We start from the raw sequence: 17315 nt of genomic DNA on the forward strand, positions 1-17315 counted from the left end.
ATTTTGAACAGGCTGAATATTTTGAAGTTCGAACGGTTTGAATCGGATGAAAAATGTGGGAATTGTGGAAATATCCCATTCATTTCAATGGGAATTTCATGGAAATTTCGGGAAAAGCGGGGAATTTATTGGAAAATTTTAAGAGACTTGAATGTTCTGAATGAGTTGAAATGGTTTGTGTTGGAATTTTTCATAATCGGTTTTATAATCTGGTGCGCCCTATGGTCCGGAAAATACGGTACATCGGTTTTCATAATCCATAACTTTCTTAATATTTATAACAGGAAATGATACCTGTGTCACTGGAATCATCTTTATAAGACCTGTCCTGGTTTCATGTAAATAAATACATTTTTTGTGCAATTTTACACACACACACCCAGAGGTGGGTAGAGTAGCCAGAAATTGTACTCAGATAAGAGTACTGTTACTTTAGAGATGTATTACTCAAGTAAAATTAAGGAGTAGTCACCCAAATATTTACTTGAGTAAAAGTAAAAAGTATGTTGTGAAAAAACTACTCAAGTACTGAGTAACTGATGAGTAACATACACACTCATATCATATATATATATATATATATATATATATATATATATATATATATATATATATACATACATTGATATATACAGTATATAATTTATATTTATTTATTTTGCTGTTTTTGTTTACATGTTAAAGGTGTTTTAATGAATATACATGCATGTTTAACATATAGATTCCTTTCTTTCATGATGACTAGAATATAAGTTGGTGTATTACCTGATTCTGATGACTTGCGTTGATTGTAATCAGACAGTAGTGATGATAACGTCCACGTTTTCAAATGGAGGAGAAGAAAAGTTCCTCCTTTCTGTCTAATACCACATGAAAGTGGTGGGTTTTTGGCATCTTATTTGTCCAGCTTCCATATTCGTTTTTATACACTTTACAAGAAATATATTGGCGGCAAACTCCGTAGCTTGCTAGCTTGTTTGCGCTGGCTTTCGGAGACTCTTGTTTTGAAAGCGCAGGCGCGATGGAGCGGCACTTTTATTGTGAAGACAGGAATGTCCTCATGTGCGGTCAGTCTTTAGGCTTTTGACGGGATGTACGGTTGAAATAAAAAAGTATCTTTTTTCCTTCACACTTTTGATTGATTGATTTAAACTTTTATTAGTAGATTGCACAGTACAGTACATATTCCGTACAATTGACCACTAAATGGTAACACCCCAATAAGTTTTTCAACTTGTTTAAGTCGGGTCATGTGACCGCCTGGTTCTGTTTGATTGGTCCAACATCACCAGTGACTGCATCTGATTGGTGGAACGAAGTGAAACGTCACCAGTAAGGCAGGCACTTTGAAGGTCTGTCCGACAGACCAAAACAAACAAAGCGTGCATTAACAGATCGATAAAAATTAGTAGCGAGTAGCGAGCTGAATGTAGATAAAAGTAGCGGAGTAAAAGTAGCGTTCCTTCTCTATAAATATACTTAAGTAAAAGTAAAAGTATGTTGCATTAAAACTACTCTTAGAAGTACAATTTATCCCAAAAGTTACTCAAGTAGATGTAACGGAGTAAATGTAGCGCGTTACTACCCACCTCTGCACACACCTACTCAAAAGGGACAACTACTGATAGCCCCATGACCACGAACACCACCTCTCTCACACACACACTTACATGTGGTAGATCTCCTCCTGAGACAGCACAGAGTTGTGTGTAAAATAAGGCTTGGGCCCGCAACACGCGCACACGCACGCCGAGCCAGGAGGCCCGGCCACGACACCGGGAGGCATCGCTGCTCCTTCGGCCGGGACAGGAGGCTCCAAAAAACCCCAAAATACCTCCTTGTGTGCTGAATTAAAAAAAAAAGATCAATAGACGTAAAAATCAACAGATGGGACGTCCTGGGCTGCACTCGGGGGTGTTCAGTGTCATGTGGCGCAGCTCTAGATGCGTTTGATTTGGCTGGCGGCGTGCTCAGCTAATGTAGGTGCGAGCTCCGAGGGGCGGGGACGGACACACTTTGAGGGTGCATGAGGGGCGGTTAGTGCTGCGCACAGGGGGAGGATGGGGAGGGGCTTCCATAATGACATCCAAAAAATATGACATGCAAAAGTTAGTATTTCAAAACGTCTCAAAATGCCAAACTTGACCAGGTTTCCATGACAACGAGGCCGGCCACCAGTCACAGGGCCGTCACATTTGAGGGTTGTGCAAGAGACACCTGACGCCTGGCCACAACAACAACAGCAGCAGCAGCAGTTAAGTAAAGGTTGAGAAATCTGCGTGAGGAAGAGGACGCCACACTTGGCTGTTGATCCCTGCTAGGTTTCCAATTATGGGATGGAGGGTTAGTGTGTCGTCCTCACATGACAACAATGTCAACAACAACTGTGACGTTTTGCTGCCTGGTAACAGATGTGTGTGGTTTTTTTTTAAGGGTTAGCTCATGGGTGTCAAACTCTGGCCCGCGGGCCAAATTTGGCCCGCCATGTAATTTCACTTGGCCCTTGAGGCGATATCAAATAAACACTAGAGCTGGCCCGCCGATTATATACAGCGGCAGTGCCGCGGTACACCGCATTCACCGCCAATTCTCATACTTGCCAACCCTCCCGGGAGTGTCCCAAATTTCAGTGCCTCTCCCAAAAATCGTCACGTCCCCTTTTACTCCAGTCCAACGAGTGCTGGCCCAGTCATATAATGTGTGCAGCTTTGGCACGCACACACACACGTGAATGCAATGCACACTTGATCTTCAGCGATACAGGTTACAATGAGGGTGCCCGTATAAAAAAACTTTAACACTGTTAGAAATATATACGCCACACTGTGAACCCACACCAAACAAGAATGACAAACACATTTCGGGAGAACATCCGCACCGTAACACAACATAAACACAACAGAACAAATACCCAGAACCCTTTGCAGCACTAACTCTTCCGTGACGCTACAAGGTGTGTGTGTGGGGGGGTTTGGTGGTTGCGGGGGTGTATATTGTAGCCCGGAAGAGTTAGGGCTGCAAGGGATTCTGTGTATTTGTACTGTTGTGTTTATGTTGTGTTACGGTACGGATGTTCTCCCAAAATGTGTTTGTCATTCTTGTTAGGTGTGGATTCACAGTGTGGCGTATATTTCTAACAATGTCAAAGTTGCTTATACGGCCACCCTCAGTGTAAACTGTATCACCGTTGATCAAGTATGCGTTGCATTCGCGTATGTGTTCGTCATACTTGCCAACCCTCCCGGATTTTCCGGGAGACTCCCGAAATTCAGCGCCTCTCCCGAAAACCTCCCGGGACAAATTTTCTCCCGAAAATCTCCCGAAATTCAGGCGGAGCTGGAGGCCACGCCCCCTCCAGCTCCATGCGGACCTGAGTCCGCTTTCCCACAATATAAAGAACGTCTACAGTAAAGCAGTCCGTCTGCCGTAAACAGCAATGTTGTGACACTCTTAAACAGGACAATACTGCCATCTAGTGCATTTGATGAAAGCACTTTTGTGCGTGCCACACAGCAATGCATAATCAGAGAGGGTGTTCAGCATGGTTAGAAAGATAGTAACAGAGAATAGAACAAGGATGGACAATTCAACCATTAACTCAACAATGAGTAGATGAGTGTTATGTGTGTGTATATGTGTAAATAAATGAACACTGAAATTCAAGTACCGTATTTTCCGCACTATAAGGCGCACCTAAAAACCACAATTTTTCTCAAAAGCTGACAGTGCGCCTAATAACCCGGTGCGCTTTATTACGATTCATTTTCATAAAGTTTCGGTCTCGCAACTTCGGTAAACAGCCGCCATCTTTTTTCCCGGTAGAACAGGAAGCGCTTCTTCTTCTACGCAAGCAACCGCCAAGGAAAGCACCCGCCCCCATAGAACAGGAAGCGCTTCACCCGCCCCCATAGAACAGGAAGCGCTTCACCCGCCCCCGGAAGAAGAAGAAAAAACGCGCGGATATCACCGTACGTTTCATTTCCTGTTTACATCTGTAAAGACCACAAAATGGCTCCTACTAAACGATCCGGGTCATAAAAAGACGCAATCTCTCCATCCGCACACGGATTACTACCGTATTTCACAGCAACTGAACCGCACTGTGGAACGGGAGCACGTACGGTGAATATTCGCTCCACAGGGAATGAGAAGTCATCCTTCACTGTGGTTCTAGCTTGCCATGCTAACTTCCACTCATGGTGATATTCAAAAGGAAGACCTTGCCAAAAGAGACCTTTCCAGCCGGCGTCATCATAAAAGCTAACTCGAAGGGATGGATGGATGAAGAAAAGATGAGCGAGTGGTTAAGGGAAGTTTACGCGAAGCGGCCGGGTGGCTTTTTTCACGCTGCTCCGTCCATGTTGATATATGACTCTATGCGCGCCCACATCACAGATGGTGTCAAAAAACAAGTGAAGCACACAAATACAACACTCGCCGTCATTCCGGGTGGATTAACCAAAGAACTCCAACCGCTGGATATTGGTGTCAACAGGGCATTCAAATCACGACTGCGAACTGCGTGGGAAAAATGGATGACCGAAGGCGAACACACCTTCACTAAGACGGGCAGACAACGCCGGACAACATACGCCAACATCTGCCAGTGGATTGTAAATGCCTGGGCAGATATTTCTGTCACAACTGTGGTCCGAGCTTTCCGGAAGGCAGGATTCACAGAACTGCTGCACAACAACAGCGACACTGAATCCGATGATTTCGAAGAGACGGAGCCCGCCATTTTGGAAGCCACGCTAGCGCAACTTTTCAATTCGGACACCGAAGACGAAGAATTCGAAGGATTTACCGGTACGAATGAAGAATAACTTCAGAAAGTGAGCGCTATGTTTATTTTGTGTGTTGTGTGTTGTGACATTAACGTTCGAGCAACATTACCGGTATGTTGCTATTGCTCTACACCATTTTGAATTTTACTATGTTTGTGATTGCACATTTGTACATTTTGGGACAGAGTTGTTAGAACGCTGGTTTTCAATATATTATTAAAGTTTGACTGAACTATCTGACTGTTTTTTTGACATTCACTTTAGCGCAGCGTTTTTTTGACATTCACTTTAGCGCAGCGTAGGCGCGGCTTTTAGTCCGGGGCGGCTTATTGGTGGACAAAATTATGAAATATGTAATTCATAGAAGGTGCGGCTAATAATCCGGTGCGCCTTATAGTGCGGAAAATACGGTATTTCTTTTATTTATATATTTATTTATATATATATATATATATATATATATATATATATATATATATATATATATATATATAGCTAGAATTCACTGAAAGTCAATTATTTCTTATATATCCATCCATCCATCCATTTTCTACCGCTTATTCCCTTCGGGGTCGCAGGGATATATATATATATATATATATATATATATATATATATATATATATGAAATACTTGACTTGGTGAATTCTAGCTGTAAATATACTCTTCCCCTCTTAACCACGCCCCCAACCACGCCCCCGCCCCAACCACGCCCCCCGCACCCACCCCCCACCCCCCAACTTTCGAAATTGGAGGTCTCAAGGTTGGCAAGTATGGTGTTCGTACAGAAGCCGCTCATATCTTGTGACTGGACCGGCACGTTGTTAGAAAGGATGAAAAGCGGACGCGACGACAGCTCGTAGAGGACGTTAAAAGCAGTGCTTGTAAGGCACGCCCCCAAGACTGTGGAATACGAGATATAATGACTGATGAACACCATCGTTCGATAATGAAGGTTGCCTCAGCTCAAAGCCTGAGCCTCGACATTAATGAACTAGCATCCAAGAAAAGATGCCATGTATCTGGCTTGGGCACATCAGATTAGATCAGTGTGTTGCAAACTGAGCAGTTTAAAGTCCAGAATGGTTGGTTTATTCATTATTTTATTTTCAAATTTATGAGCCTGTGGAAAAAGTTCATGTTGACATTTACCTCAGAAGGCTGCAAATAGAAAAGAGGCATTCAATTTTTATTTAAATTGTATTTGATATGCCATTGATATTTTTTAATTATTATTATTATTTAAAACTCGATTTTGCATGTCACTATAAAGTTATATAAGCCTTGCTTGTTCAATATTTAATGCAAAACTTGTTTGGGTCCCTATCAAAAAGGTTAATTTGTTCAACCTTGGCCTGCGGTTTTGTTCAATTTTAAATTTTGGCCCACTCTGTATTTGAGTTTGACACCCCTGGGGTAGCTTGTCTTGCTCACACCATGATTAAATTTATAATAACTACTGTCTTTCCTTCCTCCCGCCTTTGTCTTGAACTTTTATTTGTCTAGGTAAGGCGATTGAGAACAGATTCTCATTAAAGCAAAATAAAAGCCACAGGAAGGTCAAGTTATTTGAATTAGGGATTTTCCCGTCTGGGTTTTATGCTATTGGTTCCAATACCAATCGTCCATGAGTGAGATTGGCCGATGTCTATCACATGTATTAAATATACATTTTTCTATTTATTTATAGTGGGGGCTAGGGCTGGGCGATATATCGATATACTTGATATATTGCAGGTTTGTCTCTGTGCGATTTAGAAAATGACTATTGTCATTGTAGTTTTCAAATTGTGATGACTTTTGTTAACCTTATATTTGACCTATTGTTTCATGTAGTATTTTGGAATGAATTAAAAATAATCCTCATCATTGTTACATAATGAAACGGTTTATTCGAGTATACGTTCTCACGCAGTTGCTTTTAGCTGCGGGCATTACACTACAGGCCTTTCTCACTCTTTGTTGTCTCTACTTCTCACTGAAACATAAAACAAGCGCACCCTTTTTTCTGGCGACTACTCCTTCCACATTTTTCAACCCACTTCAACCGTTCCACCGTCAAATCATCCCTCTTAATCAGAAACTGGAAAAATTCCCGGTTTTCCCGAAATTCCGTAATACCATTTGTCAATTAAAAATGTTACTACTTCAACATTTCTCGACCGATTTGAAAAATTCCAACACCAACCATTTACAACATTCAAATTTTTTAGCATTTTCAAAAAAAAATCTCGCTTTTCCCGAAATTACCTAATACCATTTACTACTTCCACATTTCTTGCCCAATGTAAACAATTCCAACACAACCATTTAGGACATTCATGCTCCTAATCATTTAAAAAAAAATTCCAGGAAGTTTCGATTGAAATGAATGGGACATTTTTCCAAGTTGCACAATTCCCACATTTTTCAACCTATCCAAACCATTCCAACATCAACATATTCCTCTTATCCTAGACCAGGGGTGCTCACACTTTTTCTGCAGGCGAGCTACTTTTCAATTGATCAAGTCGTGGGGATCTACCTCATTCATATATATAATTTATATTTACTTATTTATGAAATATATGTTTTTGTTAACAAGTTAAAGGTGTTTAATGATAATACAAGCATGTTTAACACATAGTTAATATTGTTAAAAAATTAAAGGTGTTTAATGATAATACAAGAATGTTTAATACATATAGTTAATATTGTTAACAAGTTAAAGGTGTTTAATGATAATACAAGCATGTTTAACACATAGTTAATATTGTTAGAAAATTAAAGGTGTTTAATGATAATACAAGAATGTTTAATACATATAGTTAATATTGTTAACAAGTTAAAGGTGTTTAATGATAATGCAAGCATGTTTAACACATATAGTTAATATTGTTAAAAAAATTAAAGGTGTTTAATGATAATACAAGCATGTTTAATACATATAGTTAATATTGTTAACAAGTTAAAGGTGTTTAATGATAATACAAGCATGTTTAACACATAGTTAATATTGTTAAAAAATTAAAGGTGTTTAATGATAATACAAGAATGTTTAATACATATAGTTAATATTGTTAACAACTTAAAGGTGTTTAAAGATAATATAAGCATGTTTAACACATATAGTTAATATTGTTAATAAGTTAAAGGTGTTTAAAGATAATACAAGCATGTTTAACACATATAGATTCCTTTCTTTCATGAAGACAAGAATATAAGTTGGTGTATTACCTGATTCTAATGACTTGCATTGATAGGAATCAGACAGTGGTGCTGATAATGTCCGCATTTTCGAATGGAGGAGAAAAAAAGTCCTCCTTTCTGTCCAATACCACATGAAAGTGGTTGGTTTTTGGCATCTTATTTGTCCAGCTTCCGTACTCCTTTGTATACACTTTACAAGAAATACATTGTCGGCAAACTCCGTAGCTTGCTAGCGTGTGCACGCCAGCTTTCTGAGACTCTTATTTTGTTAGCGCAACTGTGCAACTGTGCAGTCGGTCTTTGGAGTTTTGACGACAGGTACGGCGCCAGTCTGTTGAAATAAAAGTGTTTCTCGCCTTCCAGTCGGTAATTTTAATGAGCTGGCAGCAGCCAGCGTCATCTCAGAAGACCCTCGGGTGCCGTGAATGTCAATCAAGTGACGAAAGTGACGTCATAGTGAAGGTTTATGATCGCTCATTTTTAGGACTATTTTTTTAATGCCTGGCTGGTGATCGACTGACACACCCTCCGAGATCGACTGGTAGCTCGCGATCGACGTAATGAGCACCCCTGTCCTAGACATTCAAACGAACACTTTTCCAAGTTCCAAACCAAATTCCGGCTTTCCTGGAAATTCTAACTCTTCAACATTCAAATCATTCCAGCGTTTAAACAATTTCAACATTCAAACCATTTCTACATTCACCCTACATTCCATCAGAGGTGGGTAGAGTAGCCAGAATTTGTACTCAAGTAAGAGTACTGTTACTTTAGAGATTTAATACTCAAGTAAAAGTAAGGAGTAGTCACCCAAATATTTACTTGAGTAAAAGTAAAAAGTATGCTGTGAAAAAACTACTCAAGTACTGAGTAACTAATGAGTAACATACACACACATATAATATATATATATATATATATATATATATATATATATATATATATATATATGTATACATACATTGATATATACAGTATATAATTAATATTTATTTATTTTGCCGTTTTTGTTTACATGTTAAAGGTGTTTTAATGAATATACATGCATGTTTAACACATATAGATTCCTTTCTTTCATGAAGACAAGAATATAAGTTGGTGTACTACCTGATTCTGATGACTTGCATTGATTGGAATCAGACAGTAGTGATGATAACGTCCACATTTTCGAATGGAAGAGAAAAAAAAGTATTCCTTTCTGTCTAATACCACATGAAAGTGGTTGGTTTTTGGCATCTTATTTGTCCAGCTTCCATATTCGTTTTTATACACTTTACAAGATAATACCACATGAAAGTGGTTGGTTTTTGGCATCTTATTTGTCCAGCTTCCATATTCGTTTTTATACACTTTACAAGAAATACATTGGCGGCAAACTCCGTAGCTTGCTAGCTTGTTTGCGCTGGCTTTCGGAGACTCTTATTTTGAAAGCGCAGGCGCGATGGAGCAGCACTTTTATTGTGAAGACAGGAACTGTGCAGTCAGTCTTTAGGCTTTTGACGGGAAGTACGGTTGAAATAAAAAAAGGGTCTTTTTTCCTTCACATTTTTGATTGATTGATTGGAACTTTTATTAGTAGATTGCACAGTACAGTACATATTCCGTACAATTGACCACTAAATGGTAAGACCCCAATAAGTTTTTCAACTTGTTTAAGTCAGGTCATGTGACCGCCTGGCTCTGTTTGATTGGTCCAACGTCATCAGTGACTGCATCTGATTGGTGGAACGGAGTGAACGTCACCAGTGACTGTATTTGTTGAAACGCAGGCACTATGAAGGTCTGTCTGACAAACCAAAACAAACAAAGCGTGCATTAACAGATCGATAAAAATTAGTAGCGAGTAGCGAGCTGAATGTAGATAAAAGTAGCGGAGTAAAAGTAGCGTTTCTTCTCTATAAATATACTCAAGCAAAAGTATGTTGCATTAAAACTACTCTTAGAAGTACAATTTATCCCAAATGTTACTCAAGTAGATGTAACGGAGTAAGTGTAGCGCGTTACTACCCACCTCTGCATTCCATTAGCATTTCAGTTCAGCGTCAGCCTTTCAACATTCAAACCATTGCAACAATCAAACTATTCTTATATTCATACTACATTCTGTCAGCATTTCAGTTCAACTTCAGCATTGGAGCATTCACACGCAATTCCTTCAGTGATTGCCTCTTCTAGTTTCAGGTTAATAACTGTTTACTTTCTGCTATAACTCTATTCAATATCTACACTTCACTAAACTGTCTATGTTCTCCATCAATCATGATGCATCCACTAATACATTATCTATTCCGCAATCAATTGCCCGTCATTAATACTCATAGACCGCTAAAGTGCTTTCCACTGTCATGTGAAGATATCATTGAGATGTACAGTCTGTTGTAAACATAACGTGTTTACATCTTTAGTGACACGCAATCACTTGAGTGTGTGCACATGCTCGGTGTATGGATTTCACTGCCAGCTGCACAAATACAGACCACCTCTCATTTCCCCACACACACACACTTAGGGAGGGTCTACAAACCTGACCCACATTCCCAGCAGGGACGCTCCCACAGGCCCTGCTGCCCTCTTAAGGACACTCACAGAATGACACGCTTTCTGAACCGCTCACAAAAAGCAAAAGAGTGTAAGTGCAGCTTAGGTGTGTGTGTGTGTGCGTGTGTGAGAAATCAGTAGGAGAGGATTTGTGGACAGCAAACAGCAGTGAATGCGTGTGTAGTGTAACAGGATGAGCAGGATTCAAACTGGGCTGGAGTGCCTGAGGCTGAGAGAAACACAAGCACAGGGACGCTCTTGTCTTTTTTTTTTGTCAGGGAAAAAAAAAAAAGGTACAAGAAGCGTGCCAGGAGACCCTGACCATCAGGCCAGTGTTGATTTTGCGGACTAATAATTCCCATCAACAACAACTTTTTGTGCGTACGCTGTTTTTTTTAGTTGTTTTTTTTAGTAGGAAATCCACGCAACTCTTAATACATAAACCCTGGTCTACCAGAGAATAAGAAGACCCAGCAAGAGGGATCAGTGTTTTTTTTTTTGTGTTTTTTTAAATGGCAATATATCGAGCAACTTTTTCCGGGCACATTGGACTCAGAGTGTGCTGGTACAAACGGCTAATAGAAAAACAAATCTCTTATTTTGATTGCTGTGTCCAATGAATTGCGGTAAAAGGACAGGAAGCCGTTGTTTAGTGTACGGTAGTTTTTGTATTAGTCTTTCTTTAGACCAGGGGTCACCAACCTTTTTGAAACCAAAAGCTACTTCTTGGGTACTGATTAATGCGAAGGGTTACCAGTTTGATACACACTTAAATAAATTGTCAGAAATAGCCAATTTGCTCAATTTACCTTTAACTCTATGTTATTATTAATAATTAATGATATTTATCTTTGTGGAAACACTGATCATCTTAATGATTTCTCACAATAAATATATATAGAAACAGATAAATATCAATATGCAACACTTTATTTTTATATTTTCTCTAAGTGCACATTTTTCAAATTGAACATTTTCAAATGATCACTTCTAAGACAGTCTTTTAACTGGCTAGCCACTAAAATTTAACAAATCATGAATTACTTTGCACCATGTTTGTACAAATAATAACTCATGTAAAATACAAAAGTCAGTCAAAGTTGTTAGAATATATAACAAATTGGACCAAGCTATATTTCTAACAAAGACAAATGATTATTTCTTCTAGATTTTCCAGAACAAAAATTGTAAAATAAATTCAAAAGACTTTGAAATAAGATTTAAATTTGACTCTACAGATTTTCTAGATTTGCCAGAATAGTTTTTTTGAATTTTAATCATAATAAGTTTGAAGAAATATTCTTCGTCGAAAAAAACAGAAGCTAAAATGAAGAATTAAATTAAAATGTATTTATTATTCTTTACAATAAAAAAATTTTTTTTACTTGAACATTGATTTAAATTGTCAGGAAAGAAGAGGAAGGAATTTAAAAGGTAAAAAGGTATATGTGTTTAAAAATCCTAAAATCATTTTTAAGGTTGTAATTTTTCTCTAAAATTGTCTTTCTGAAAGTTATAAGAAACAAAGTAAAAAAATTAATGAATTTATTTAAACAAGTGAAGACCAAGTCTTTAAAATATTTTCTTGGATTTTCAAATTCTATTTGAGTTTTGTCTCTCTTAGAATTAAAAATGTCGAGCAAAGCGAGACCAGCTTGCTAGTAAATAAATACAATTTAAAAAAATAGAGGCAGCTCACTGGTAAGTGCTGCTATTTGAGCTATTTTTAGAACGGGCGACTCATCTGGTCCTTACGGGCGACCTGGTGCCCGCGGGTACCGCGTTGGTGACCCCTGCTTTAGACTATTATTAATCTTCTTGATCATTTTGTTTGTTTTTGTTATCGTCAACGACCTATTGTCCGGGCAGCACGGGAGTTAGTGTATGTCCCTAACGATACGAAAGTCCTGGGTTTCTGTGTGGAGTTTGCATGTTTTGTACCCCGCCTACCACCCGAATGCAGCTGAGATAGGCTCCAGCACCCCCCCGCAACCCCGAAAGGGACAAGCGGTAGAAAATGGATGGATGGAACCTATATTCCCCTGACGAAAATAAGATGATAATGAATAAAAACAAAATGCGTGTAGACTAAAAAGGTGACAAAATGTATGGTCGAGGAATAAAAACGAGACTGAAATGTTGACAGAAACGAAAACAAATCATATTTAATTTTGTCTCGTAAATGGGGTGGACAAGTTGGGAATCACAACTCTTTTACAGCGTACATACAAAAGAGGTGTGGAGTTAGTAATAGTAGTAGTAGGCCCTGACTTATTTGGAGTTTTTGGCTGTTTTCCTGTGTGTAGTGTTTTAGTTCTTGTCTTGTGCTCCTATTTTGGTGGCTTTTTCTCTTTTTTTGGAGTTTTCCTGTAGCAGTTTCATGTCTTCCTTTGACCGATATTTCCCGCATCTACTTTGTTTTAGCAATCAAGGATATTTCAGTTGTTTTTATCCTTCTTTGTGGGGACATTGTTAATTGTCATTTCATGTTCGGATGCACATTGTGGACGCCGTCTTTGCTCCACAGTAAGTCTTTGCTGTCGTCCAGCATTCTGTTTTTGTTGACTTTGTAGCCAGTTCAGTTTTAGTTTCGTTCTACATAGCCTTCCCTAAGCTTCAATGCCTTTTCTTAGGGGCACTCACCTTTTGTTTATTTCTTGTTAAAGCATTAGACACCTTTTTACCTGCATGCTGCCTCCCGCTGTTTCCGACATCTACTAAGCAATTAGCTAGCGGCTGCCACCTACTGATATGGAAGAGTATTACACGGTTACTCTGCCGAGCTCTAGATAGCGCCGACACTCAACAACAACACATCATTTGCAGACTATAATTACTGGTTTGCAAAAAATATTTTTAACCCAAATAGGTGAAATAAGATAATCTCCCACGGCACACCAGACTGTATCTCACAGCACACTAGTGTGCACAGTGGTTGAAAAACACTGGTCTACATGACTTATAAGGATTTTTCTTTGTTGTAAGACAGTGGTTTAATTTATTATTGTGGTACACGTCACTTCTGCTGGAGGTTTTTCCCCCAGTGGAGGTGTCTTGCCTAAAGCTTCCAAAATAACCCACTATTACTTCTCACAACTTTAGTATGGAGTGATAGCCTAGTGGCAATCACTCCCACACGCTCTCACGTTCACACCTTTTACACTCGTTTTACGGAAGTTTCAGTTCTCGTGGACTCAGCCGTCCTTCTGTGGCCTCTTCTGTTTTGGAATTTTCGGTTTTTACGTGGACTCTGCGGTCCTTAATTTGGCTTATTTTCGGTGTTGAATTTTACGGAAGTTTCGGTTTTCGTGGATTCCGCTGTCCTTCTGATTCTTAGGCCTTTTTACCTGTTAGCGCAGTGGTTCTTAACCTTGTTGGAGGTACCGAACCCCACCGGTTTCATATGCGCATTCACTGAACCCTTCTTTAATGAAAAATAAAATGTTTTTTTTTTTCAAATTCAAGAAAAAGTCATATGTTTTTTTACTGGTGCACAAAATGAACCGTGCATGAACATAACCTTGTTTAAAGAACAAAACCAACACAGTGCATGAACTCACAACAAATTACACACCTTACCATGAATTGATTAACGTGGACCCCGACTTAAACAAGTTGAAAAACTTATTCGGGTGTTACCATTTAGTGGTCAATTGTACGGAATATGTACTGTACTGTGTCCTTTGCAGTCTACTTGTAAAAGTTTCAATCTATCAATCAAACAACCTGCAAATCAGATGGAAAATTAGAGGGAACATTGTTTGGGGGTATCCATAATACGCCGATAGGGAGAAGTTTTTATTTACACGATAAGTCGGATGTGTCTTGGCCTCCGTGGCGGAAGCTCCGCCGAACTCCTGAGGCCGACTCACCGAACCCCTAGGGTTCGATCGAACCCAGGTTAAGAACCACTGTGTTAGAGCCTAAGATTCACAGGGATTGTCTATGCGTCGATGTGTATTTGCCTTTTCCGGTTCTCCCGCGCTCACTAACAAATTGTGATGAAGGCATTCATCGTAACGGTTTCACAACACACAAACTTTTTGTGTGTTTGCCAGAGACGTATCATAAAAAAAAATAGAAAAATGCCCGTAAGATACTTATTGGCAATAAAAATGACTAACAACATCATTTCTAACTGTGATCACATGTTACTTTTGCATTATGCTAATGTTTTACAGGTAGCCTAAATAAAGGTCCTTTTTAAATAAACTTAAAACAAGGCCTTATTTTTGTATTATTTTAGTCGACTAAAATTACTGTAGTTTCAGCTGACGAGAATGTGTAATTATGTTAACGACAACTCAATCAATTTAGATGACTAAAAGTAGACTGAAAATAAAATAAATTTTCATAAAAAAAGACAACAAAATTAAAAATTGCCGTCAAAATTAACACTGCACAGTCCGTCTTTGTTTCAGGGCATCAAACGCCAACATTGCGCCACATTACACATTGTTGTATTACATATTTCTGTCAAGTCTTACCTGCGAGGTTGAGAGCGTCGATCCTCCTCCCCACTGCCAGACTCCTGTGGGAGGAAAAGAACGACTTCATTAGTGGACGACACTTTATACATGGACAGTTATTGCCGTTACAGTTCGCTATTTTACGATTAGATTTAGCACAACAAGTAAACATCGTGTACGATACGTTGACATAAATCTTTGTGATTTTTTTTAATTTTTTTAATGTAATTTAACAAGAAATCTGTGAAAAAAAACAATGATTAAAAAAAGCAAAAAGGCAAAGGGTAACATTAATAACTTGAATACCAATTAAGTGCTAACGTCTCCGAAGGTTTTCTCAGCTTGCCGATATACTTGTGGCGGTGGGGGCGTGGTCAATGTGACGGCATCATATAATTTGCATAAATTGGCTAAGGTGCATATATTTTCTTTGAAAAAGGCTAAAAAAAAATGGTGCCTACATTTAAAAACAATTCCGTGTTATTAGTAATAAAATACAACACAGACGGTATACTAGTGGCGGCTGCTGGTCTTTCAAGTAGAGGAAGCTCATTTTTTAGCTACTCTCTAAACACGGATACAATCTCCCAATTGGCCCTAGTGTGTGAATGTTGTATCTGCGATTAGGTGTCGACTTGTCCAGGGTGTACCCGGCCTTCCGCCCGAGTAGAAAAAAAACGGATGGATAACAAAAAATATAAAGATGCTGGATTTTACAAAGAAAACGTCACTTACAGGATTGTAAGATTTTCCATATCAACACAGACCAACGGAATGAAAGTTGAAAAAAATTCGGATTCGCTCGTTTTACTGTCAATCAACAAAGGGATTCGGTCTAAGACAGATCATCCAATCATCACGCGAAAGCCCAACTCAGCCGAGGCCGAGCCCACTTGTCATTCACTTTTAGGGATGCTTGGCGTCCGATGGGCGGGACAAAGCCGAGCATTCATCCAATGACGGTCTAGTTTGGCTGGAGGGGAACAACCCACTCTAAGCTCCGAAAAAACAAGAAGAAAGTTGCGTCAGCTGTCGCTAAAGTCGAGGATTCTGAACAAAAGTTGAACATATTCTAGCACATATTTAGTCAATGAAATGTAAACACAAAAGTATTTTTTTTTATTTTAGGAAAAGCTGAGCTTGCCTTTACCATGAATTGATTAACGTGGACCCCAACTTAAACAAGTTGAAAAACGTATTCGGGTGTTACCATTTAGTGGTCAATTGTACGGAATATGTACTGTACTGTGCAATCGACGAATAAAAGTTTCAATCAATCAAAATGCCTTGCAGTCTTACAGTGACCGCCACTGATCTCAATCAAACAATCAATCAATCAATCAATCAATCAAAGCTTATTAATCTAGCCCTTAATCACAGGCGCCTCGAATTGAAGGTCTGCACAAACCACAATGACATCACTGGTGTGAACCACATCTCCAAGCTAACAGCCTCTGGCATGTTCTATAACAGGGCAATATTTTCACATCGCACAGCTTGCACACAGGTATATTAAAGCACGTCCACATCGCAGACATACTGCCTTCAAAAATTAGAAGTCACAAAAGTGACTTGTTGCGAAGTCCCCAAGGATCCAAAAGGCAAAGAACACAAAACGAGGATACACAAGAGTTCAGAGTTCCTGCAACCAGCAACCGCAACAGTGGCGCAATCTTGAATTTTTTTTTTTACAGTATAACAATATCAACACAACTGTTAAGAAAGTGAATTTTATGCAATTGTTTGATCAATTGGCAGCACGGTGGCAGAGGGGTTAGTGCGTCTGCCTCACAATACAAAGGTCCTGAGTAGTCTTGGGTTCAATCCCGGGCTCGGGATCTTTCTGTGTGGAGTTTGCATGTTCTCCCCGTGACTGCGTGGGTTCCCTCCGGGTACTTCGGCTTCCTCCCACCTCCAAAGACATGCACCTGGGGATAGGTTGATTGGCAACACTAAATTGGCCCTAGTGTGTGAATGTGAGTGTGAATGTTGTCTGTCTATCTGTGTTGGCCCTGCAATAAGGTGGCGACTTGTCCAGGATATACCCTGCCTTCCGCCCGATTGTAGCTGAGATAGGCTCCAGCGCCCCCGCGACCCCAAAAGGGAATAAGCGGTAGAAAATGGATGGATGGATGGATGTTTGATCAAAACAATGTCAGTAGTACACTGGCAGAACTTTACTAAGCACTTATTTCTTCTGTTTCAAGTTAGCTTAGCGGTTAGCTTAGCTATTCGCATGCCTGCTCCTGGCTTGCTCTCTTGTTCAGCCTCCTCTTCCAGTGATAATGTTACATGATAATGATACTTGAAATATTAATAAAGAAATTTAAAA

The 17315-nt window shown here is 39.3% G+C and overlaps 1 protein-coding gene across 2 annotated transcripts in view; it reads right to left on the bottom strand.

Moving 5' to 3' along the window:
* The window catches only part of ssh2b (slingshot protein phosphatase 2b), a 69709-nt gene that overhangs the window by 38158 nt on the left and 14236 nt on the right, over window positions 1–17315 (bottom strand). The window contains exon 1 of one of the 2 annotated variants that reach the window (XM_061962988.2): window positions 1671–1811. In XM_061962988.2, coding sequence (XP_061818972.1) covers window positions 1671–1786 — 116 coding nt within the window. In that variant the 5' untranslated portion in view covers window positions 1787–1811. Of the gene's footprint in view, window positions 1–1670; window positions 1812–15001; window positions 15046–17315 lie in introns of those variants that run through there. The other variant, XM_061962989.2, reaches the window with a different exon arrangement.

This window comes from Nerophis lumbriciformis, linkage group LG09 (assembly GCF_033978685.3).
Source record: "Nerophis lumbriciformis linkage group LG09, RoL_Nlum_v2.1, whole genome shotgun sequence".
NCBI lineage: Eukaryota > Metazoa > Chordata > Actinopteri > Syngnathiformes > Syngnathidae > Nerophis > Nerophis lumbriciformis.